General features: G+C 55.7%; 1 protein-coding gene across 1 annotated transcript; it reads left to right on the top strand.

The window, feature by feature from the left end:
• The first annotated feature begins 185 nt into the window (after positions 1–185).
• PHF19 (PHD finger protein 19) lies at positions 186–18,140 on the top strand. Its single transcript, XM_049628003.1, has 15 exons — positions 186–359; positions 2,774–2,974; positions 3,463–3,544; positions 6,141–6,236; positions 6,727–6,827; positions 7,372–7,520; positions 9,108–9,203; positions 9,960–10,028; positions 10,233–10,353; positions 11,859–11,926; positions 13,425–13,586; positions 14,141–14,228; positions 15,015–15,100; positions 16,100–16,195; positions 17,296–18,140. Exons 2-15 carry the CDS (start codon positions 2,789–2,791, stop codon positions 17,636–17,638), a joined length of 1,743 nt encoding a protein of 580 aa, XP_049483960.1. The 5' UTR covers positions 186–359; positions 2,774–2,788; the 3' UTR covers positions 17,639–18,140.
• Positions 18,141–22,988: the final 4,848 nt, after the last annotated feature.

Genomic DNA, 22,988 nt, shown 5'->3' with positions numbered 1-22,988 from the left:
GGGGGCGGGCGCGGGCGGGAGGCGCTGCGGGGCCCCGCGGCCGCGGGCTCCAATGGCGAGGCCGGCGCGGCCCCCGCTAATTACATAAGCGGGACGTCAATAATTCGCGGGAAAACGCGAAAAAGATGGCGCCCCGCGCCCGGGGGGCCCCTTCCTGAGCGCCCCGGCCCCTCCCTCCCCCGCCTCCCCCCCCTCTTCCCCGCGGCGCCCCCGCCCCGCCCCGCCCCCGCCGAGACCCCGACCCCGGCCCCACGGGCGGACACTCGGCCGGGCAGCCGCGGGCCGCGCGCAGCCGCCTCCGCCGCCGATGCGCCTGGTGGCCAGACTCCAAGTGGGACCGGCCGACACGCAGGCTCGCGGTAAGCTCAGCGGGGACTCCCCGCCACACGCTTCGCTCCCGGCACACATCCCTCTTCTCGAAATCTCCCCGGACTGCGGCGGGCCGAGCGCCTCCGGGGGTCGGGGTGGGGGGGGTTGGCGTCCTGGGGAGCCGCGCGCCTGGGGCTGGGACGGGGGCGAGCGGCGTCCGCGGGGCCGGGGAGCCCCGCCCGGGTCCCCGAGCCTTAGGGGGGCGTGGGTGACAGGTCGCTGCTCCCTAGCCCCAAATCTTGACTTTTCCCGTTCGGGGCGGGGGGGGGGCGGGGTGGAGACCGACGGGGGCATTTGGGATTTTGCTCACGTCCGAAGTCAGGCTGCAGCAGGACTGGGACGGGGGAGGCTTGGCGTCGGAGCGACTGAAGAGAGGAGCGCTTGAACCCGAAGGGGGTACCTCTGCAAGGTTGTTTTTTTTTTCCCCCCTCCTGAACACCCTTTTTTAAAAAGCCAACGGCTGCCCTGGGAGAGGCCCCGGCGCATGAATCATCCTCGCTTCCTGCCCCCGCCCGGCCCCGCGCTCCGGGTGCCGCGGATTTGAACTGGACGCCGACGGGAACCCGCAAACAGGCATTTCTTTGCAGATGGGTTTGAATCAGCCAATCACAGCCCGCGGGGGCCCGCCCCGGGAGGATGGAGGCGCGGGGAGGGGGCCGCCACCCGGGGGCCCCCGCCCGGCCAGTGGGGGCGCGGCGACCGAGCCGGCTCCCAACGGCGCGAGGGGGGAGGAAGTGTCAGTTTGTGAACCTGCCGCGGCCCGGGGCCCAGGCCCGGCGGGCGGGGACTTCGCAGCGCCTGGGAGCCAGGTGGCAGGGAGAAGGCAGGGATTCAGAGCGCTGACCCTGCCCAATGCCTGCGCTGCCCTGCTGTCCAGAAAAGGGCAGAATGGCCTGCCGTCCAGAAAAGGGCAGAATGGGTGTGTGGGGTGGAGGGGAACGTGGCCACACTATCGTCTGGGGGGCCAAGACCCCAACAGTGCCCTGCCTGCCCCATGGCCCCTGACATGCGCACGCATGTAGTTCATTTCATATACCCACTGACATACTGCTGCAGACATCATCAAGCCCAATCTCACCGGAGTGCACATGCACTCACACAGAAAAACACACAGAATTCTCTCCCTGTCTATAAATAATTGTAACACCAGGTGCCCGGTGCCATGGCGGGGTGGGGGTGGGGGGGACCAGAATAGGAGGTGCAAGGCTGTGTTTTGGCTCAGTAGGGAGTGTGTGGAAGGGCACTGAGCCAGGTGAGCCCAGAGAGGGGAGGAAGGGGCCTTGGGGAAGGCTTTCAATGCCAGCGGAAGACATGGGGGAGCCACAGAAGGTTTCTGGAAGGGAGCCTAAGAAAGGGAATTGGGGGCCCTGGGGAAGAGTCTGGTAGGAGACAGGAAAGCAGGGAGTGACCTGCACTGGGCGCTGGTGTCTCATTCCCCTTCCTAGTACCCAGCATAAGTGAGCCTTCCGAACCAGTTACCGAATGAATGAATGAATGAATGGCCCAAGCAAAAGAGGCCTGAACCAAAATGGGCTTGGAAGAGAGGGGCCAGATGCCAGAATTCACTAGGCTTGAAGTTGGCCGACTGTGGCAATTCACTGGTTGGAGAAGTCTAAAGATGCTCGGGTTCTGGGGAACATCAGTGGTACCATTAGCAGAAAGAAGAGAGCATTGGGGCAGTAGCACATGTCATAGGATGGTGAGAGAGACAGGTGTGCAGAGAGTGACCAGCAGTGACTTCACTGTGTGGAGCACATTTGCATCTGAGTAGAAGCATAGTGAGTTTAAATGTCCCAGAATTGGTTTTCATTAAATCACCCCACAACTGAGAACAGAAAGGGGGATTACAAAAGACACAGGTGGCCAGTCTATACCGGGTCACAAGCCAGCTAGGATTTTTCCTTCCTAGGTGACTTCCCTTGGGCCAGATCTCAGGGCAGGGGCAGAGAGGGGGGAGAGTGAAAACTTTCCGCTGCTCCCCTGGAGAAGACCCTCCACTCAGATAGCCCGTTTGCTTAAGGGAGAGAGCTTCAGGGTCCTAAGCATGGGATTCAGGCCCCCTGGGTGCGGAGACCACTCTGTGGATGGTTGAGGGGTTCGTTGTCTTTAGAAAGCAGCATGGTGTGGGTGGGAAAGAGAGGTGGGGTTTAGAATCAGCCCACCTGGTTATGAATCTCGGCTCTGCCTCTGCCCCACTGTCCACTTTCCCTTGCCAAGCCTCAGTTTCTGTGTATAATGGGAGTAATAATGTCTCCCTCGCAGGGTTGTCATGAGGCTCCAGTGAGATAATAGAAGTGCCTGGCACATAGCCCGGGTTTCGTAAGTGGTAGTCTCCTTCCTTCCCCGGATGGACTTCTGGAGCAGGGGAGCGAGGAGTAAAAACCCTGTTCTCTTTCTCTTCCAGTGTCAGGGGAAGCTGATGGAGAATCGCGCTCTGGACCCAGGCGCTCGGGACTCCTATGGTGCCACCAGCCACCTCCCCAACAAGGGGGCTCTGGCAAAAGCCAAGAACAACTTCAAAGACCTGATGTCCAAGCTGACGGAGGGCCAGTATGTGCTGTGCCGCTGGACGGATGGACTGTATTACCTCGGGAAGATCAAGAGGGTAAACCTTTCCTCCCGGGCCCCAGTTCCGAGGCTCAGCCTCTCTGCTCATCCTCTGGCCTAGGCCTCCCTTCATCCCCCTCATCCTCCAAAGATGAACATGGAAGGAGCCAGAGTCTGGTCTTGCAGGTGCCATCCTTAGGGCCAGCATCATCCAACCAGGTCTTTAGAAAAGAGCTCTGCGATCCTACAGAACAAAACAAAGGCAGGTTGGAGAGGATCTCAGATGACCACCTGGCCTGTGCTGTCCTCAGCATTTCCACCAAGTTGTGGTCCCCTGGCCCCTGACTGTGCAGCTCCAGGGACTGGGCGCGCACTACCAGGACCTGCTGCCCTCCTTCCCCTTCCAGCCCAGCTCTGCTTTCTGGAGCGCAAGGAGTGGGTGTAATCTCTCTGTCCTGCAGGGGCAGAAATGGGAGAGGAAGACCACGTCCCAGTGGCTTTTCCCCAGCCACTTTCTCACGTTACCCCTCCCTCTCCGTGCCCCAGGTCAGTAGTTCTAAGCAGAGCTGCCTGGTGACTTTTGAAGATAATTCCAAATACTGGGTCCTGTGGAAGGACATACAGCATGGTGAGTACTCCTAAGAGCTTGGGCCCCTGCCCCGTCCCTGGCCCTCTCTCCTCCTCCACTTCCATTTTGTCCTCCTGTCCTTCTCTCTTGCACTCCTGGCACCTGGCCTTGTCTCCCCACTCCCCACCAAGCCCACCTGAGAAGATGGTCAGGTGGCCGGTTGTGTTTTTCCATGGAAAAGGGCTTCTGACACCTGTCATGCCCTTGATTACTCCCATGTCTCCCCTGTCACAGGGGAGGCAGGAAGGTGGAGAAGGTGGTTCGGGAAGGTGCCGGGAGAACTGGGATGGGTCTCGGGCCCGTGTCTGCTTTCTTGCTGTGCTTCACCCCCTGCTGCACGAAGCTGTGGGTCAGTCTGGGGCTAGGAACGGGGAGGGGCCCAGGCAATCCAGACAGGCACCTCTAGACGTGAGCACAGTGTGCCGTACCCCCGTGTGAGGAAACCTAGCAGAGGCAGCTCTAGCCTCGGTGGAAAGCCAGGAGAGCAGAGACGGACCGGGCAGGGTGAAGATGATCATGCCTGCGCGGGGCTGGACCAGCTTCAGGGGCGAAAGGGAGCTGAGCTGGGTGCCACCCCTGCACTCGGAGAGCTGACATCTTCCTGTCTTGCCACCGCTGTCCCTTCCCACGGACACGACAGACCTCGCTAAGCAGTCACGGCACTCTCATATTTCCAACGTGGAGCTCCAAGCGGAGGCTCAGTAGACCTCAGACCAAGTTTTAGCTCTGCTGCTGGCTAGGTGCGTGTCGTTGGGCAAGTGATGACACCTCTCTGAGCCTGTTTCTTCATCTGAACAATAAGGAGATGATGAAAATACTGGACTCCCAGGGTGGTTAAGTGAGACTCCACGTAAAACTCTTAGCCCAGTGCTCCGGAGTTACAGGGAGGCAGTCTCTAAAGAATTTGTTACTGTAAGAAATGATCTCAAGGAGCCTGCCAAGTAGAGGCGGCAGAACCCAGCCAGTTTGTAGAGATTCCAAACTGCCCTTTTCTCTAAGATGTTGTGGCTAATGTAGACTTGGAGGTTCTTCTCCAAGCTTCCCTCACCCTCAATTTATAATACAGAGATCCAAAGCAATGAGGAGCTCTTCTCCCAAGTTACCCTCTTATTGAAGACACAGAGAGCCAACAGGTGAGAAAGACCCCTCAGCAGACATTGAGTAGAAGGTCCAGCACGTGCCAGGGACTACACGTGTGCCACCGCCCCTGGGGAACGGCTTGTCTCCCCCTCCAGACGACTGTGCATCACCGGCAGGATGGGGCCCTGTCCTTGGCTGTGCCCAAGATGAGAGCACAAGGCTGAGCAAGCCGTAGTTATCGATTACTTAAGCTTGTTGCTTTATTGGTTTATATCAATGGCTTTACTTCCTGAAGCCAGTGCCGGCTTAGTGCAGCCCCTGCCTGGGGGCGTATTGTGGGATAAGAGGCAAGAGACTGAGTGTTCATGTTCAACAAACATGTCTTGACCACGTGTTATGTGCCACACACTTTATGAGGTCCTGGGGATATCGTGAGGAGCAGCTACCATTTCAGCCCTTAACAAAACTTTTAGTTGGCTGGGGGGAACCAGACAGAAACATGTTTCAAAATGTATTAATTTATTCACGCAAACCTTTCACACATAAATACACTTATTCTTCAACAATACCCTCCCCCCCAAAAAACAGAGAAAAAAAGAGATGAGAAAGAACTTGTAGATTAGAAGCAGTTGAACACATTTGTAGGGCACCTGGGTGGTCAGTCAGTGAAGCATCCGACTTCAGCTCAGGTCACGATCTCACAGTTTGTGGGTTCGAGCCCCGCTTCGGGCTCTGTGCTGACAGTTCTGTGCAGCTTCAGATTCTGGGTCTCCCTCTCTCTCCGCCCCTCCCCTGCTTGTGCTCTGTCTCTCAAAAATAAATAAATGTTAAAAAAAAAAAAGGTTAATAAAAAAAGCAGTTGAACATACTTGAACTTATTATATTTTTATATAAGAGACAGTTGGAAATGTGAATAGTCACCGAATTTGTTGGTGGTAGTAAGAAACCGTTTTTAATTTTTAGGTGCAATAAAGGCACTGTAGTTAAGTTTTTGTTTTTTAAAAGAACATCCGAATCTTTCAGAGATACATACTGAAATATTTTCAGAAAATGATTAGGTATCTGGGAAGTGATTCAGAATAATACAGGAGGAGAAAGTGGGTGGGAATATAGGCAAAACAAGACTGGCTATGAGTTCTTCATTATTGGTAAGAACATGGAGTTTCATTAGAACATTCTATTATTAACAAAATTTTGTTTAACAAACAAGCTAAATTAGGCAGGAGAGGCAGCATGATATGGTCAGAAAGAACAAAGGAGTTGACGTTAAAGAGCCATGGGTTTGAACCCGACCTCTCCTACTTCTGGGACTTCTCAGAGCCTCAATTTCCCCACCTTTAGAATGGGCTAATGATAATAGGTACCTCAGAGTAGTTGAGATTCAGTGAGTTGGCCCGTGGGGCCCAGCGCCACGTCCAGTAGAGGCTCAGAAACTGGAGGGTGATTTTTTTAAACTCTTCTAAGTCCTGCGAGTGAGCAGAACCTGACCCCGAGGGCCTCCCTCTCTCCCTTTCAGCTGGCGTTCCAGGGGAGGAGCCCAAGTGCAACATCTGCCTGGGGAAGACCTCAGGGCCGCTGAATGAGATCCTCATCTGTGGGAAGTGTGGCTTGGGTGAGTGTGGTGAGCAGGGCACATGGGAGGCCCCCGCCCGCACCGGCCCCAAAAGGCATATGCCTCGCTACTGGGATCTTAGCCGGCTTCCCGTTTCTCTTGGAGCTCCAGAGTGACAGGGGGCCAGTCCATGGGAATGATGGCCCAGGGAAGTGACCCCTGGGGAGAGCTGGGGCTCCAGGAAAGTGAGACAAGGTATGCAGTTTGGAGCTCCCCCTAACCCAGGAGAGAGGAGGGTGGAGAGATGGGGCACAAAGGCTTAAGCCAGGTTGTCGTGCCTCCCCTACTGGGGCCCAGCCTGTCTTTTGGTCGCCTGCTTGGACGCCAACTTGGCTGCCTTGGTGAGCGTCGCCTGCCAGTGCCCTGGCAGCTGGCAGGCACCTGGCTCCTCCTAGCTGCTGCCACCCTCCCCAGCCCTGTGGCCTTTGGGCTGTCTGGCTTGGGGTCAGTGCTTCCCTGTGGGCGCTCAGCAGCCCCATCTCTTCTTCAGGTTACCACCAGCAGTGCCACATCCCTATAGCAGGCAGTGCCGACCGGCCCCTGCTCACACCTTGGTTCTGCCGACGCTGCATCTTCGCCCTGGCTGTGCGGGTGAGCCCTCCCCCCTTGCAGCCCCTGCCTTTCCCCAGGCCAGTCAGGGAGCCTGGACTCCCTGGGCTCCCACCTGACGGCAGGTCACAGAGCCTGCACTTTGGAGGCAGACAGCCCTCCTGCCACTGACCAGGGAGCGGTACGTCCTTGGCCGGGTTCCTTAGCCTCCCCGAGCCTGTTTCCTCAATGGTAAAATGGATATGGGTTGGTGCCAGGGGTAGGTGGCCCCCAATAAATGGTGGTCTACTATCAAAAGACAAAATCCATGTAAGCAGCCACCCTCAGTACCTATTGGTTATTATTGTCACCTTTCTTGCAGCGTGCGACTACTAATACTGTTGTTAATAGAGATCTTTCTGGGATGGAGAGAGCATAGATTTGGGATCGATAAGAAAAAGCTTCTTGCGTTTCTGACAACGTTGGAATAATTGCGGGTTCCCGACTCAGCGTTTCCCCCGTGCTGGCCGCACGCAGACCTGTGTGGCCGCGCCCCCCACCCCCCACCGGGACCCCGCCGCTGAGCCGGACCCTCATCTCCCCGCAGAAAGGCGGCGCGCTGAAGAAGGGCGCCATCGCCAGGACGCTGCAGGCCGTGAAGATGGTGCTGTCCTACCAGCCGGAGGAGCTCGAGTGGGACTCGCCCCACCGCACCAATCAGCAGCAGTGCTACTGCTACTGCGGCGGGCCCGGAGAGTAAGGCCGCGGGGGCGGGGCCTCCGGGGGCGGGGAGGTGGGCGGGGGCTCCGCGGAGGGGCGGGGCCCGAGGGAGCGAGGCTGGAGCTCAGGCTGTGTGGCTCCAGGAAGGGAAGGAAGTGTGGAAGCGCGGCTAAGAGCCTAGCCCCAAGTGTCCAGATCCTCCCAGCCCCTTGGGGCTGTGTGCAGCCCCTGAGTGCAGTCCTCATCGCAGTTTTCACGCTATACGGTGTGGTGGACAGGGCGCGATTCGATTAATTCACATAAAGGCTCATGCAGTGCCTGTTACTTGGAAGGCACTTAATAAATGTTAGCTGTTACTACTGGTGCATGGAATTGAAGGTAAACCTTGCTCTTGTCCGAGCCAATGAACCAGGCTGCCGGTGAGGCATTAAAGTACTTTGGCCTGGAAGTGTGCAAGCAGGGGTAGGGGGTCATATGTCAGGGATGCTGTGGATGGGATTCTTGCCCTGACTATAGGACAGGAGTCTTTGATTGATTCTTCCTTGCCAGCCTGGGCCTCCATGTAGCCATGGGAGATTGAGCCTGCTCTCTTGGCCTGACTGCACCAGACCTTGTGGCAGGAACCACAGAAGTGACAGATGGGGTCTCTTCCCTCAGGACATATCCGTATGGGATGCCCTAAAGTCCTAAATCTTAGACCCAAGCTCTGTTGACAACCAGTAGGTATCTGGAGGCTGGGCTTATCCAGCCTAGCAGGGTAGCAGGCCTAGCTAGGCTTATCCAGCCTAGCAGGCCAAGGGATTAATTACCTTGGCCCCATCAACTTCCCTGGGTGTGGGGAGGTCTATGGGATAACAGAGGAAGAAATGCTTATAGAGACCTTCACAGAATTGAGGCAGTGGTTCTCAGTGCATCTCCCGCCCTCTGCCCCCCCCCCCCCAACCAAACATTGAGTAGGTCCGGAGTGGGCCAAGGAATCTTCGTATTTTAACCTGGACCCCAGGTGATTCTGATGTTCACGGTCCATGGACCGCACCTGACAAGTTATGAATGAAGCATCGGTTGTCCGTGAGGAAATGCCACTTTGCTCTTTGTTCATATTCAGTGCATAGTTGTTGAATGGCCATGACAGGGTAGATACAGTACTGGGTGAGAAAAACCAGACATGGCGCTGCCCATGGAGCTTACAGGAGCCATTATATTCCTGCCAAGTCTCTAGGGCAGACCTTCCCATGCGGTAGTTTTTGAGAAGCTGTGTGTGGGGCCCAGTCCAGAGATGGGGGCTCCAACTGTGTCATGAGGAGGGCAGGCTTTGAAGTTAGGGAGGCCAGGGTTTGAATCACCATCCACCATTTGCTTCCTGAGTGACCTTGAGCAAGCCATTTAAGCTCGGAGTCTGTAAAATTAGGGCAGTGGCCCATCTTTTACCAGAGGGTGAGATCAAACAATATAGCATATGCCTGCTCCCTGGACCTCCCCCTGGCCCAGCCTAAGTGCTCGGTAACTGTGAGTTCTCTTCCTTTTCCCCCGGTGGAGTGCAAGTTTGTGTTGGGAGAGGTTGCGGAGGCTGATGCCTGGCTAGCAGTGTGGGCCTGGCTGACCCTGGCTCCTCTGGCTCTCCAGATGGTACCTGCGGATGCTGCAGTGTTACCGGTGCAGGCAGTGGTTCCACGAGGCCTGCACCCAGTGCCTCAATGAGCCCATGATGTTCGGAGACCGGTAGGTGCTAATCTGATCCACTTCAGCCTTGAGGGGACAGGGGACAGCGGTGGTGGTGGCTCTTTCAGACTGCCTGCCAGGCCCTACGCAGGTGGGGGTCTGTGAGGTGGGCGCCTGTCCACGGGAGGCAGCTCAGGGTGAGGGAGGCCTTCTCAGTAGAGGACTGTGCCGGACCACAGCCCCAGTTGCCATTGACTTGTCGGGGACCTTAGACAAAGCCCCACCTCCCCTAAGCCCCAGTCCCTTCCTGAGTCTGGGCGGAGGGGGAGGGATGCAGGAGGCCCCGCCTCACCCCTACCCAGGCTACTAGAGGAGCCACTGGGAGCTGGATGATTGATCTGGCTTCTAATGAATGGGGCTAAGCTAACAGAAGGCTTCTGTGTGTCACACCAGATATTGCATGTCTTGGTTGGTGTGTCAGGGTTGTGATTGCGTGTGTGCACGTGGGTGTGTGTGTGTGTGTCTCAGAGGGGAAGAGGGTGCCCACTGCAGCCCAGCCTAGCTCAGCTGGCTCTGAACTCAGCCACACTTTGGGATAACACGTTTGGGAAAGAGTTTGGCACAGGGGAAGGTCGGGAAGTATTGTGTGGTCTGTGTCCTGCCCCATCCTAGCCGCTGCCTCCTGCAGGGACCACTAGTGGGAACGAGGACAGCACTCACTGTGGGAAGGCCGGTGGGGAGCGAGGGCGGGGGAAGGCTGGGCTTGGGTGGGGTGTCAGCCCCTGCCACCACAGGCCTCTCTCCACCTTCCTCCAGGTTCTACCTGTTCTTCTGCTCCGTGTGTAATCAGGGCCCGGAGTACATCGAGCGGCTGCCCCTGCGATGGTGAGACGGGGGGGCTCGCTCGGCCAGGCCCACCCCTGTCCCCTCCCAGCTGCTCCACTCCCACCTCCCTCCGGGAACAATTCCATTTCCAGCCACCAGGTCCCAGCCTTGCCCCTGCCCTTCAGCCTGGGCCCCGGAGGCTCCAGCCCGGGCCGGGCAGGCTGCCGCCTCACCCCAGCCCCACCTACTCGCCCCCTTGCCCAGGGTGGATGTGGTTCACCTGGCCCTCTACAACCTGGGGGTGCAGAGCAAGAAGAAGTACTTTGACTTTGAGGAGATTCTGGCCTTTGTCAACCACCACTGGGAGCTCCTGCAACTTGGCAAGGTATGCAGGGCCACGGGAAGGCAGAACGGCCAGAGCCCATTCCACAGTGGGCTTACCGAGGTCCAGAGAGGTGAGAGGTTTGCCCAGGGTCACACAGTGCAGGACTGGTGTCGGGGTCTCTTGAGGACTCACCCTTCGGCAGCACCACCTGCCTGCAAGGGCTGTGGGCTGGGAGAAAGACCTAGAGCCTTGCAGCTGCCACATCCCCTGGTCCAAGCCTCTGAGCCCTTGCCCTGCGAGGGGCTTCCTTGACCCGGGTTTTGGCAGCGGGCGGATTGGGGCCACCCTGACTCAGCAGCAGGGGGCCGGGGGTGGATCTGGCTGCAACAGGGCTCCCTACAGAGATGTTGGACCTGCTCCAGATTACCTGGCTGTAGTGGAAAGTGAAGTGGGCCTGCCCTCTGCTGATCTTACTCTGAATAGCAGAAGTGGTCAGCGGGAGCCTGCGAGCCTGGAAGCTGGGCAGTAAAGTAACAAACCACAGACTTTCAGGAGGTCAGAGGTGGCCGGCACAGCTTTGGAGCTGAGCCAGGATTGGAGCCAGGGCATCCCAACCTCTCTCATGGTGGGGCCATGCCCGCTTTTCCCTAACAGCAGCCTTAAGAGACCTCTCTACCAATCCAGAGTGGGGCATATTCTCTACTGATTGCCAGAAATCTTTCTTTGATGAGACAGGAATTTACCAAAAACAATTTTTTTTAAAAGGATGACCCTTTATGCTTTGCAAAAGCTTTTCATATAACAACATCTTCATTTATGGTGTTTGATAATTTATAAAAGCCATATGTGTTGTAAAGCCTTGAAAGACAGATAGAGCTGGTATTTTTAATAACTTTTTTTCTGATATATAAAAAGAACATACATGTTCCTGATAGAAAAATTGTTAAATGCCAAAAAGCATAAAGAAGTAGACTTTAAAACGTCACCTACCCATCACACCACACAGAAACAACTGCTACTAATGTATTCCATCCTTTCTTCTGTGTCTGTTTTTCCTTTTTCCTTGGCTTAGGTTATACAGTAAGTAAAATTTTAAATCATCTTTTTTTTTTTCAATTCATATTATATCGTAAATACGTTTCCATATTCCAGAAAGAGTTTTCATCAACATTTTTAATGGTTTCCTTGGTTTCTAGCATGGTTTACTTAGTGCTTTCCTTCCTGTTGGGCAGGTAGTTTCTTGCCCGCGTTTCATATTTGGCCGTCATTAGGAACGACGCTGCAGTGACCATTTTTGTACTTAAAGCTTTGTGTTTCACGTTAGATCTCTGTGATAGATCCCATGGCGTGGCATTACTGGGTCAAGGGCATGGGCATTTTTAAAGCTTCTGATACATCTAGGACGGGAGTTACTCTCCCCATTTCCAGATGGAGAAGTGAGCTCAGAGAGGTGAAAAGATTTGGAATCCTGGAAGAAGTCAGGGTCCTCACCCGGAGATTGCAGGGAGGGGACAGGGGCCCCCATGTGCCTGGGTCTGACTATCCTGCTGGCTGCTCTCCCTCAGCTCACCAGCACCCCCGTGACGGACCGAGGACCGCATCTCCTCAATGCGCTCAACAGTTACAAAAGCCGGTGCGTGCAGGGAAGGGAGCGCGTGCATGGGCCCTCCCCCCCGACAGGTGGGATTGGGTGTAAAGCATCTTCCGGCCTTGTGGTCTTTGCTCAGCCTGTGCTCCAGCCTGGGTGTCCTGCCCCTTCTCTTTGACTAGATGAGTCCTACCCATTCTTCAAGATCCAGGGAGCACTCCACCTCCTTTGTGATGCCTCCCCTGAGCACTCCAGTGACCTGATGCATTTTGGCCCTGGGCTCGGCTCCACAGGGGGTACACCCCTGATCTCTGAGGGCCCGTCCTGCCCTGGCCATCTGTGGTTCTGGGCCAGGCACTGAAGGTTCCATTCATCATCTCTTGGGTGGGCCACAGCCTCCTAGCTTGTCCCCAGCACCATGTTTTCCCCTCCAGACTTCTGACTCCTCAGAACCTACATCTGGCACATCCCTTGCTACTCCTGCACAGAATGCCCAGGCTCCTGAGCACGGCATTCAAGGCCTCTTATGATGAGACTCTGCCCACTCCTTCTGCCACTGATTCTTTGCTTTATTCTGGGTGTCAGCCATTCTGAACGCACTGCTCTCCCACTCAGTGCTTTTGCTCAGATCTCTCTGTTTGACTAGGATGCTCTTCCATCCATTTCACTCATTTGTTCCATGAACGACTTTAAGTTTTTTAAACGTTTGTTTGTTTTCAAGAGAGGGAGAGGAGGGGCAGAGAAAGAGGGAGAGAGAGAACCCCAAGCAGCCTCCACACTCAGCACACAGAGCCCTACTCAGGGCTCGAACTCATGAACCGTGAGATGACAACCCGAGCCGAAACCAAGAGCTGGACCCTTAACCGACTGAGCCCCCCAGCCGCCCCCAGGAACAACTGTTTATTGAACTGCTACTCTGCGTCAGCCCTTTGTGGATGCTGAGGACACAGGGAGGAATAGGACATGGTTCCTGCTTCTGTGAAACCTCTCCAGACATTGCTAGACAGAATTAGCCACTCTGTTTTCCTTCTGCCTTCTCACTATTCTTGAGTAGTGGGGCTTCCTGCCCTCCCTGTAGATAGTCTCTTGAGGGGGAGGACTGTCTGAGTCACCTCTTCACCTCATGGCAGCTCGGCTAGTGTTGGAAGGATGAGGGAAGTACCTGGAGGTGTTTCCAGTCTCCCTGGGGAGACCAGAGAACAGAATGGTGCAGGATCCAGTGTCTTGGCCATAGCAGTTCCACTGAAAGCTGGAACTTCCGATAGAAGGCGACCTTGGGGCTGGCTGAGGGAGAAGAGGAGCAGCAGGAAGCACAGACATGCAAGAGGAAGGATGGGGGGGACCACCAGCCACATCCCCGGCCACCACCTGGGACCCCTGGTCCCACAGGCCTTGAGGAATCAGCATCTCCATGGGCAACTCTGGATTTCAGTTCTGGGTCCAGGGAGACAGAGAGTAATTTTAAGGCTTGACTCTCCTCCCCAGGAGGATGGACCGACAGACTCCAGAGCTTTCTCCTCCCCCTGTCCCCCCCCCCCCCCAGGTTCCTCTGTGGCAAGGAGATCAAGAAGAAGAAATGCATCTTCCGCCTGCGCATCCGGGTCCCGCCCAACCCGCCAGGGAAGCTGCTGCCCGACAAGGGCCTGGTGCCCACTGAGAGCATGGCCTCCTCTGAGCTGCGTAAGAGAGGAAAGAGCAAGCCTGGGTCAGTGCCTGGGGACCGAGCTCGGGGTCTCCGCTGCTCCCGGCTCCAGCCTATGTGCTGTGCGGTGGGCCCAGAGACCACAGTGACATCCAAGCGAGCAGGGAAGAACTCCACCTGGTTAGGCCCCAGCTGGAGGCACCCTGAGAGGGCCAGTCAGCGGCTGGACTTGATCCCCCATCTGGGATTTCTTCCGCCGCGGCCCCTATTGCCTTGCTTGGAGGGAAAGGCAGATCGTGAGGTCCCGTCTTGCCGGGTTAGAGCTGAGGCAGAGAGGGAAGAGGAAGCGAGAGTGTGTACGGGGTCCCTAGCTCTCCTGGCCAAGCTGAGCCCCTCATCCTGGGCGCCCGGGGCAGAACATCCTTCCCTCTTTTCTGCCCACCACACCCCCCTCCGCACCCTCCTACACCCGCTGCCTGGAGGATGTGCCCTCCCCAGACGGCCCTGTGAAGGAGCGCCTGTCCCTACCCGCCCTGCTGTGACCCCAGCCCTGCCTCTCCTTCCTCCGGGCCTTCAGGCTCTGACCCGGCCACCCTCTCCCCTTTCTGTCTCCACAGTTTGTTGCCTCACGAATTCCAGCAGCAGAAAAGGCGAGTTTATAGAAGAAAAAGATCAAAGTTTTTGCTGGAAGATGCTATTCCCAGTGTTAGTTTCTTGTTTTCTTGCTCTCCACATTCACACACAGGGTCAGCACATTAATTAGGGATTCCTATGCAGGAAACTAAGCACCCCAGGCCCCAGGGACTCTCCCACATCCCTTAAAGGAGAAGCCAGTTCCTTCTGCAGCAAAACAAGCAAAAACCAGGCACTTTGAGACCACTACTTTCTCTCCCTACACTCTCCCACGACTGCTTTCTCTCCCCAAACTCTCCTGAGAAGCCAAAGGGGGCGGGGCAGGGTAGGTAATATCCTCACCTCCACAGTCCATCTCCTGAGTGCCAGGGAGGGACAGTGACTTTCCTGAGGTCACACCTCAGCCAGTGGCAGAGCCCAGCCTAGAACCAGGGCTCCGGAGCAGTCTTTCCTTGGCCCCGCATCCTTGCTGCAGCCCTCCCTGGAGGACGAATACTAGCGATGCTCACACCTCCCTGTCACCTGACAGTGAGCAAGTTGCTTTTACAGGCAACATCTCATTCTTCTGTGCTTCCCAACACCTCTACCAGGGAAGCACGGCAGGTGTCGCTGGCCACCTTTTGCGGTTCAGGTAACTGCGGCCCAGAGTTGGGAAGGCCATGTGCTCAGCTAGGGACAGGGCTAGAACCGGTCTGATGTGGCTCCCTGGTCAGACAGAATAAAGAGCGAGTGACGAGTCTAACCCTCGGGAGGCCCAGCCCTCAGAAACCCCGTGTGGCCCTCAGCAGAGAGAGGGTGCTGTGGGGGGCGGGTCTGATGCTCACTGACCCATCCTCCTGCTCCTTCCTGTGTCCACAGAGTGACTTTACCTCAGCCTGGAGCACCAACCACCACCTGGCCAGCATATTTGACTTCTCGCTGGATGAAATTCAGAGTTTGAAAAGGTACCAACCAGGAACCCGGCAGAGAGGGCTGCTCTGGAGCGTGGGGTAGAGGCAAGCAGTGAGACCTCCATTCCCTGGCAATGAAGGAAGGCTCTGGAAGGGGCAAACGAGAGAGCCTTTTGAGGGAGTGGAAGGTCCCTTGGGTCATTGCAGTTAAAAGGGTCCACGCTGCATGAGGCCTACTGACTAGGCTGCCTGACGGGTCTTCCCACGATAGAACTTTCAGCACGACATCCTCCTGCTGTAGGTGTGCGGGGCTCCCAGGGACAGCTCCGCAGAGCAGGGTCAAAGGCCACCTCGCCTAGGCCCTCCCTACCTGTCCAGCCCCTGTCCTGCTTCTCCCTGCCCTCACACCATATACCAGAATTGCTTTGGCCACCCTGCATTCCCGTTCCTCCAGGGAGCCTTCCCTGGCCCTCCTCAGGCTGTGTTGGGTGCTCCTGTCTGTGTATCCCCACAGCTCCTCATGCTCGGTACACCCACGGGGAGGGGACACACAGCCCACTGTTCTGTTTCTGGAAGTGTCAAAGGCCAGTTGGTGCTTCCTGAAGGAGAGGAAGGGCTTCAGTCAGGCCTGGGCTGCGGCCCCTACGTACCAATTACTGACTGCAGCGTCAGGGTCCTCCAGCCTCTCTGCACCTCCCACCTGTTTCCGCGTGGTTGTTAGGAGGCTCGAACGGGTGCTGGAAATGAAAGCCCTTTGGGTCTATATAGCACCCAGGTGGCGGTGGCCAGGCTCCTTAGTGCACCTCTCGCCACGGGGGCAGGTGTGGGGGGAGGCTTCCTCTAGCGTCCCGAGGCTCCTCAGGCTCTGGAGGCCGCTGCGTAGGAGATGGACAGGCCGAGGAGCAGCCCCTGCAGGCACGGTGGTGGGAAGCGCCGTGGAGGGAAGGCAGGCGTTCGCTGGGCCGGGGGAAGGGGGCGGCGCTCAGGGCCGACTGGAGGGTCCCAAGCGGTGCCGAGGGCCGGCGGCAGGCTCGCTCTCTCCCCCCACCGCAGCGCCAGCTCGGGCCAGACCTTCTTCTCCGATGTGGACTCCACGGACGCCGCCAGCACCTCCGGTTCGGCTTCCACCAGCCTCTCCTATGACTCCAGGTGAGCCTCCCGCAGAATGGACCCTGTCCGTCGTCCCCCCGCCGCCTCGCCTCCCCCTGGTGCCGTGTGGCCCACTCTGTGTGCTGGGGTGTCAAGCTTGGGGCTCGGGACCATCTGGTTCTGATGTGGGCCTTCAGGTGGCTCTTCATCAGCTGCAGGTTATGTGACACTGGTTGCCGAGCAGTTTCGGTTCTAGGGCTCTACCTGCCATGATTTTGCACGTCTCTACCCCTGACTATAGGGTCCCCTGCTTCCTGGCTGTCTAAATCTGGTGTCTGTCTTCTGGGTCACTAAGGAAAAGAGCCACTGATTTTGGAAGCCTGAGGGAGGGGAAGATGGCATCCTGCAGGGTCTGGGGTCTGGGAGAGGGGCAGAAGAGCCTGGGGACCTAGCCAAGGGTGCAGCCTGTGTGGCAGTAGCTGGTACTCGGCAGCACGGGAGGCTCCTGTGACTGTATGTGAGGACTCTTGTGTCTTGGCGTCTATCAGAGCATCTCTAGTCGGTCTCCTTTGCTGCCTCTGGATTTGTAGTTATTTCCTCTCGTTTCTTTGGTTCTCACAAGCTCTCCGGGGCTTGGCTTCTGTTTCTAAGCATCTGTGAACACATGCCTCTTCTTCTGTGTGTTTCCCCACCACCTCTCTCTGTCTCTTCGTCTGTGTGTATGTGTCGCCCACATACATCTGTCTGTCTGCAATCCAAGACTCTGGGTATGAGGCCCATCAGTTCCTCCCTCCCATCCCCCACCCCCGTCCGACTCCCCAGGGAAGGGCCTCCTCCGTGCAGGCGAGGCCTCCGCGCGGCACCCGGGAGGCGCAGGGTGGTGCTCCTCCACCTGTGCGTGCAGTGCTGAGGTCCTACGTGGAGAGTGTGTACTTTTAGAGCCGGGCACACCCGGGTTTGAATGCCTGGCTCAGCCACTCGCCCGCTGGTGGCTTCTCCTGTTTGGCCTCCTTGGGACCGTGGTGAGGACGGTGGTGAGATGCTGCAGCCCCCTGGGGCCCGGCCCGGTGCCTGGCTCCCGGGAGGGGGCTCAGGGAGAGGGGCTGGTCAGCATCGTTCCACCCCGTTCCCGCCGTCTTCCTCCCCCCACCCTGACGCAGACGGACAGTGGGCAGCCGCAAGAGGAAGCTGGCGGCCAAAGCGTACGTGCCCCTGCGGGCAAAGCGGCGGGCAGCCGAGCCGGGTGGACGCTGCCCCTCAGACAGCAGCGCGGAGGGGGCTTTGGGCCCCGAGCGGCCGGACGAGGGCGTCGACAGCCACACCTTTGAGAGCATCAGTGAGGATGACTCATCCCTGTCCCACCTGAAGTCCTCCATCACCAACTACTTTGGCGCGGCCGGGCGGCTAGCCTGTGGGGAGAAGTACCAGGTGCTGGCCAGGAGGGTCACGCCCGAGGGCAAGGTCCAGTACCTGGTGGAGTGGGAAGGGACCACCCCTTACTGACGAGCCCCAGGGGACGCCGGCAGCCCGTTCTCTCCAGGCCCGGGTGGGGGAGGAAAGCAAGACAGCTGCGAGTGCCTGTGGCCGAAAGGCCCTCCCGCCTGCCTGCCAGGCCCAGGCCGGCGCCTCTCTGCGTGCCTGTTCCGCTCTTGGGCCTCGTCAGGCTCGCCACCCCTTTGCCTGTGTGTCTAAGGTCCCACTGGCTGTCACTCAGTGTCTTCACAGTCTCCCTCCAACCATTTACCTGTAACTGAATGTGTGTCCCCGTGGCGCTAGGACCCTTCTCCCTGAGGCCCGAGTCTTTCTCTTCGTCCCATTATGTCCCTTTACCTCTCTCCTACCCCGTTTGGGGCAGGGGGTGTGTTTACACATCTACGCACGCATGGCTGTCCCCGTACCGGATGTCCTTCACAGCTGACCCGCGGGCAGCCGGTCGTCCTGGGGACCCGTGCGAACGGGAACCTTCGAGCATGGCTGAAGGTGAAGAGGACGCCCCTCCGAGCCTCTCCCTGCTGTGAGAGTGGGAGGCTGCCTCTGCCGGTGAGGCAGAGACCCCGGGGCTCTTGGGATCCCAGGAGCCAAGAGGCTGGGTCTCTGCCTCAAGGCACCAACACCAGAGCCCGGTTAGTACGGCTGCAGGTGTCGGCTTCCGAGGTCCCAGAGCTGGTCCTTTCTCTGGCCCCGCCCCCTCATTGTTGCCGAGGTCCTGGCCTCAAAAACTTGCGGGACAGGAAGGGGGAGGAAAGGAGACCTCAGGCTGTCTCCTGTGCCTCCCACCCCCAGACCCACCTCACACCCAGCCGAGCGATACCCACTCTCCCAGAAGCTGCCATCCACACGTGCGCTTTCACCCTCGAGGCCTACACACCACCCGCACGCGCACACGTGCACCCCGCTCCCTCCGGTGGCAGCCTGGCTCCTGCCCTCTGCTCTCCCGTGGCCCTCTTCAGGGGCCCTGTGCTGCAACTAAATGTGAAAGTCCAGCTCCGGCCCCTTCGTCCTGCCCATGAACCAGCTAGGACCCCACAGGGAGGCGTGGAGGGCGCACACCCTCTTCCTCACCCCCTGCCGCACCCTGAGACTGACAATCACTTTTTGGGACAGGTTGGGACTTTTAAAAGGCTTGTGGTGTTCAGTCCCCCCAAAGGGAAGCCTTTGTCAGCGGGGGTATAAGTAGAATTCTTAGAACTGACATTACAACTCATACCATCTGGAGGGAAACCAAAAATGAGAAGGGGAGGGGACCCCTCATTTTTGCTGCTTCCAGAGATATTAGAAACTGACCCACTTGTTTGGAAAGTAGGAAGAAGTGCCTTGACTAGGGCAGGGGGTGGACCAGATGGGGACCAGCCTTGCCAACTGCCACCGTGGCCTCCAGCCTGAGTTCTGCAGGCTGCCAGCTGCAAGGCGAAAGTGGGTGAACGAAGGGGTGGCAGTGGGGGCAGCGGGCCTGGGGAGCTGGTTTTTCCGTGGCTGTGCCCAGCCCTCCCCAGCTGTGCGCATCGTGGAGTCCCTGAGATTGTTCAGACGCCCCTTGCCTTAAACCTCAGCTCCTATAGTGCCTTTCACACGGGACCTCACCTCCTGAACGTGGCCCACCCACTCCCCTCTGCTTCCCCAGCAGGACCCAGGCAGGGAACAGCTGGGGTTGGGCCCAGTTCTCTCCCTTCTCAGCCCCACAGCTGCTGCCACGGAAGCCCCCCCGCTGGGGCCAGATGGAAGGGGAGCCGAGAAGCCAGCCCCCAGCCTAGCAGGGGTGTGGGACCCGGCATCCAGTCTGTGGCTTCCTGCCTGGCTTCGGCTTTCTAGGCTTCTGGGAAAGCACTGGATGAGCAAGGCCTGCCACAGTGCACCTGTACCTTCTCTACTCAAGCTCCAGAGAGGCTCTGGGCCAGAAGAGGGGAGGGGGTGTCTTCCTCACTTGGGAAGTCAGTGTAAGGCCTGGGAAGGCCACCCTGGCTCCACACCCCAGCATTTCATTCATAGCAGATAATAGCTGCATTACTGCCAACTGACCTTATAATAACCCTGTGCACCTTTGAAAAGATTTATGGTTTTGAATTGCTGCTTTTAATAACATTTGTTATATTAAAGTTATAATTAATATGTGTGATTTCTAATTTAAAAGCTCCCTTTGAAAAATGAACTATCTTCCCCCTGGCGAATGAACCGTCTATCAGCCGTTGGGTACCGGGAGGAATGGTCTGGTTTCTGGTCTTGGTTTCCTGGAAACTGAGGAGGCATGACAGGACTCCATCTGGCCACCTGCCACTCCTACCCCTCCCTCCCACATTCTCCCCACAATATTCTCACCTTTGCCACCAACAGGATGTGGAACTTTTTTTCTACTGTGAGTACCTGATCCATGGGGGCAAAAAACAGCTGAGGGCCATGAAGTAAAAGATGGGGAATGACCTCAAACTGACCTTATTAAAATAGTTAACGTACAGCCGCTCTAAAACTACTTAATGCACGCAGTCACACAATCCGAGAAATCTGGTGTTTATGGCCTATGCCACTCTAAGCAGGTGCTTTTGCTTTCCTCACCCTCCAGATGCCAGCAATAGTCCCTGCCGAGTTTAGCTCCCAGGTGTTTGGAGGAAACCCTTCTACATATGCGTGTGATGTGATGGGTTATTACTTTAAACTTGTCTAAATTTGGGACAGTTAGAAGAGAGAAAAATAGGCATGAAGGGATAAGAAAAAAATCAGCTATAGGGAGGTTCAGGTCATTGGTTCAAATGGATTCTGTAATTGCAGGGACAAAGTGTAGCCTGTTAATCACCCTGAATGTTCATGTCTGCACTTAAAAAAATTCTTAACCGTCGCTCCCACTTGTTTCTACCATGGTTTCTGGTTCAGCCTTTTAGCTGCCCTTGGAACAAAACCACAGCTGAAGCCAGGGTGTAACGGGGTGGGATTATTCTTTGGGCTGCCAGCAATGTGATGGAATGAAAAGTGAATGGTCTGAGGGGTCAAGAGACCTGGGTTCTAGTCCAAGTTCCACAGTGAACAGCTATATAGACCTCCTGCAAACAATGGTCCTGCCCAGGCTGGAGAGTGCCTGGTTCTTCGTAGTCTAGATTAGTGATTACAAATTTACAACAAATATTTACTTTGGAGTTTAGGAGCAAGAAATTAGAATTCTCAGAAATTCTCTAAATCACAAGTTATTCTTAAAATACTTGAAACATTCCTCCCCCCATTATCATAGATCTCTGAAAAAAAATTAACAGGAATATTAGGCTTAGCAGTAACTACAAAGAACTGTAGCCTATAGGGAATATTTAAACACTGGAAACCTCCAGGGAACATTACTGGCTAGTATTCAAATAACATTCAAATATCCTAGCAAGGTTAAGAATACATGGAATCACGTGTCAAAATTGTTAAATTAAAATTTATTTTGCTTCCAAAGCTTATTTCTTCAAACAAAGCTCATAGGATTTGTATAAAGTATATTATGTGTATTAACTTATTTGTACAAATAACTCAGTTTGCAGCAGATAGGGCTCGACAGACACACCTGGGACATGGCAACAATCGCAAGCAAGACTCATTGGTTGGTAACCATTTCTCTCCTGCCCTGGGTCCCTCCACCCTCAACTCCGTGTGTTGGTATTTCTTGCTCTGTTTTGATTTGATAAAGATAGATTCCTTCAAACCAGTTCACATCTATATGCTTTTAAGCGTTAGTATTTACAGATAATTTTTTATTGTTTTTCATTTCAAGTGATTTTTCTGGGGATTCTGGATTCAAAAAACATACCTTTCCTGAGAAATGCTGGGAAGGAATTCCTGCATGGAGCCACTCATCTAGGTCCTATCCCAGGTCCACAGGATGACTCAGGGGGCAGGGTGGGGGGCAGTGTGGTCTAGGGTAAGTAAGCTGGGAGTCACGCAGACCTGCAGAATCACTGAACTCCTCTAGTCCTGTGCCTGATGTGCAGAACAAAGATACTGTCACCAGGCTCTGGATCTGTGGGGACAAGTAAACACTGCAGTACATTTTCAAGTGCCAGACCGATTACTGTATACATGTTTTCAGAACGACTCACCCTTCCTTTAGAGTTGGCTACAGGAGGCTCTCTGGGCGTTTGGCCTACAAAAGGGTATGTCCAACCTCTGAAAGAGGCAGTAAGAGCATCAGATCTAGAATCAGACTTGGGTTCAGAGTCTAGCTCTGCCACTTATGTTAGGTGTCATGCTCCCTATCTCAGGATTCTTCTGCAGGCTGCGGAGAACACTGAGTTAAAACCAGCAGAGAGCTGGTATTTTGTTCTCTCCCATTTCCTGTAGGTAACTATGACACTGAGGCAAAGGAAATCCACCAAGAAAGTTTTCTGTGCACAGTCAGCATCGAAAATGACCCAATGAAGGCCAGAGATAGAAAAATCTCCTTTGGAATTAGTCCCACTTTAAGAAAGTTCAAGGAAAAGCAGCTGGATTTTGCCAGTTCTGTAAGTTAGAAAGTAACTGGGCTATAGAGAAAGCTTTATTCAAATCCTTGAAACATCAATTTGGGAAATATTTGCCAAACCCTGTGCAAGAGATCACAAATTGATTCAGACATACTCTTGACCTCGAGCAGCTCACAATCTAGAAATAGAAAGCTGGCTGTAATGCACAAGGATAATAGGAACACTGAGGCCGGAGAGATTCCTTCCAACCCAGAGGGAGCCTGCCTTGTAAAGGAGCAGCCAGATTTCCCAGGCGTTCGTGGAAAAGGGCACTCCCGGCAGAGGGGGTGTCCGGAACGCAGGAATAACTTCACATAGCATACTGGAGTCATCCACTTGCCACAGTGGGCAAGGAGAGGTGGGCGGTGGAGATGGGAAAAGCGAGTTGAGGCAAGGTTATGAAGGGCCTTGAAAGGCAGACCAACAGACTGGGCTCTAACCTGAAAGCAACAGAGGCAGTCCGTCTGGGGTCCCCAAAGCGTTTTCAGCAGGGTTTACTTTACACCAGATTTTGCTGTGTATCAGAAACATCTGTTGTAGGGGGCGCCTGGGTGGCTCAGTCGATTAAGCATCCGACTTCAGCTCAGGTCATGATCTCGTGGTCCAGGAGTTCAAGCCCCGCATCGGGCTCTGTGCTGACAGCTCAGAGCCTGGACCCTGCTTCAGATTCTGTGTCTCCCTCTCTCTCTGTCCCCTCCCCTATCACGCTCTCTCTCTCTCAAAAATAAACATTTAAAAAAATTAAAAAAAAAAGAAACATCTGTTGTAAAAAGGGACATCACCAGTATCATTCTCTTTGTCCTTCTCCTGAGGTAGCCCTCCAAAATCCCTACTGGCTATCAAAAAAGGATCCTCTGGAGCTTTGGAAGGGCCTCGGCCTTAAGTCCCTACAA

Source organism: Panthera uncia, chromosome D4 (genome assembly GCF_023721935.1).
Source record: "Panthera uncia isolate 11264 chromosome D4, Puncia_PCG_1.0, whole genome shotgun sequence".
Taxonomy (NCBI): domain Eukaryota; kingdom Metazoa; phylum Chordata; class Mammalia; order Carnivora; family Felidae; genus Panthera; species Panthera uncia.
This window is presented reverse-complemented; position numbering and strand designations above follow the sequence as displayed.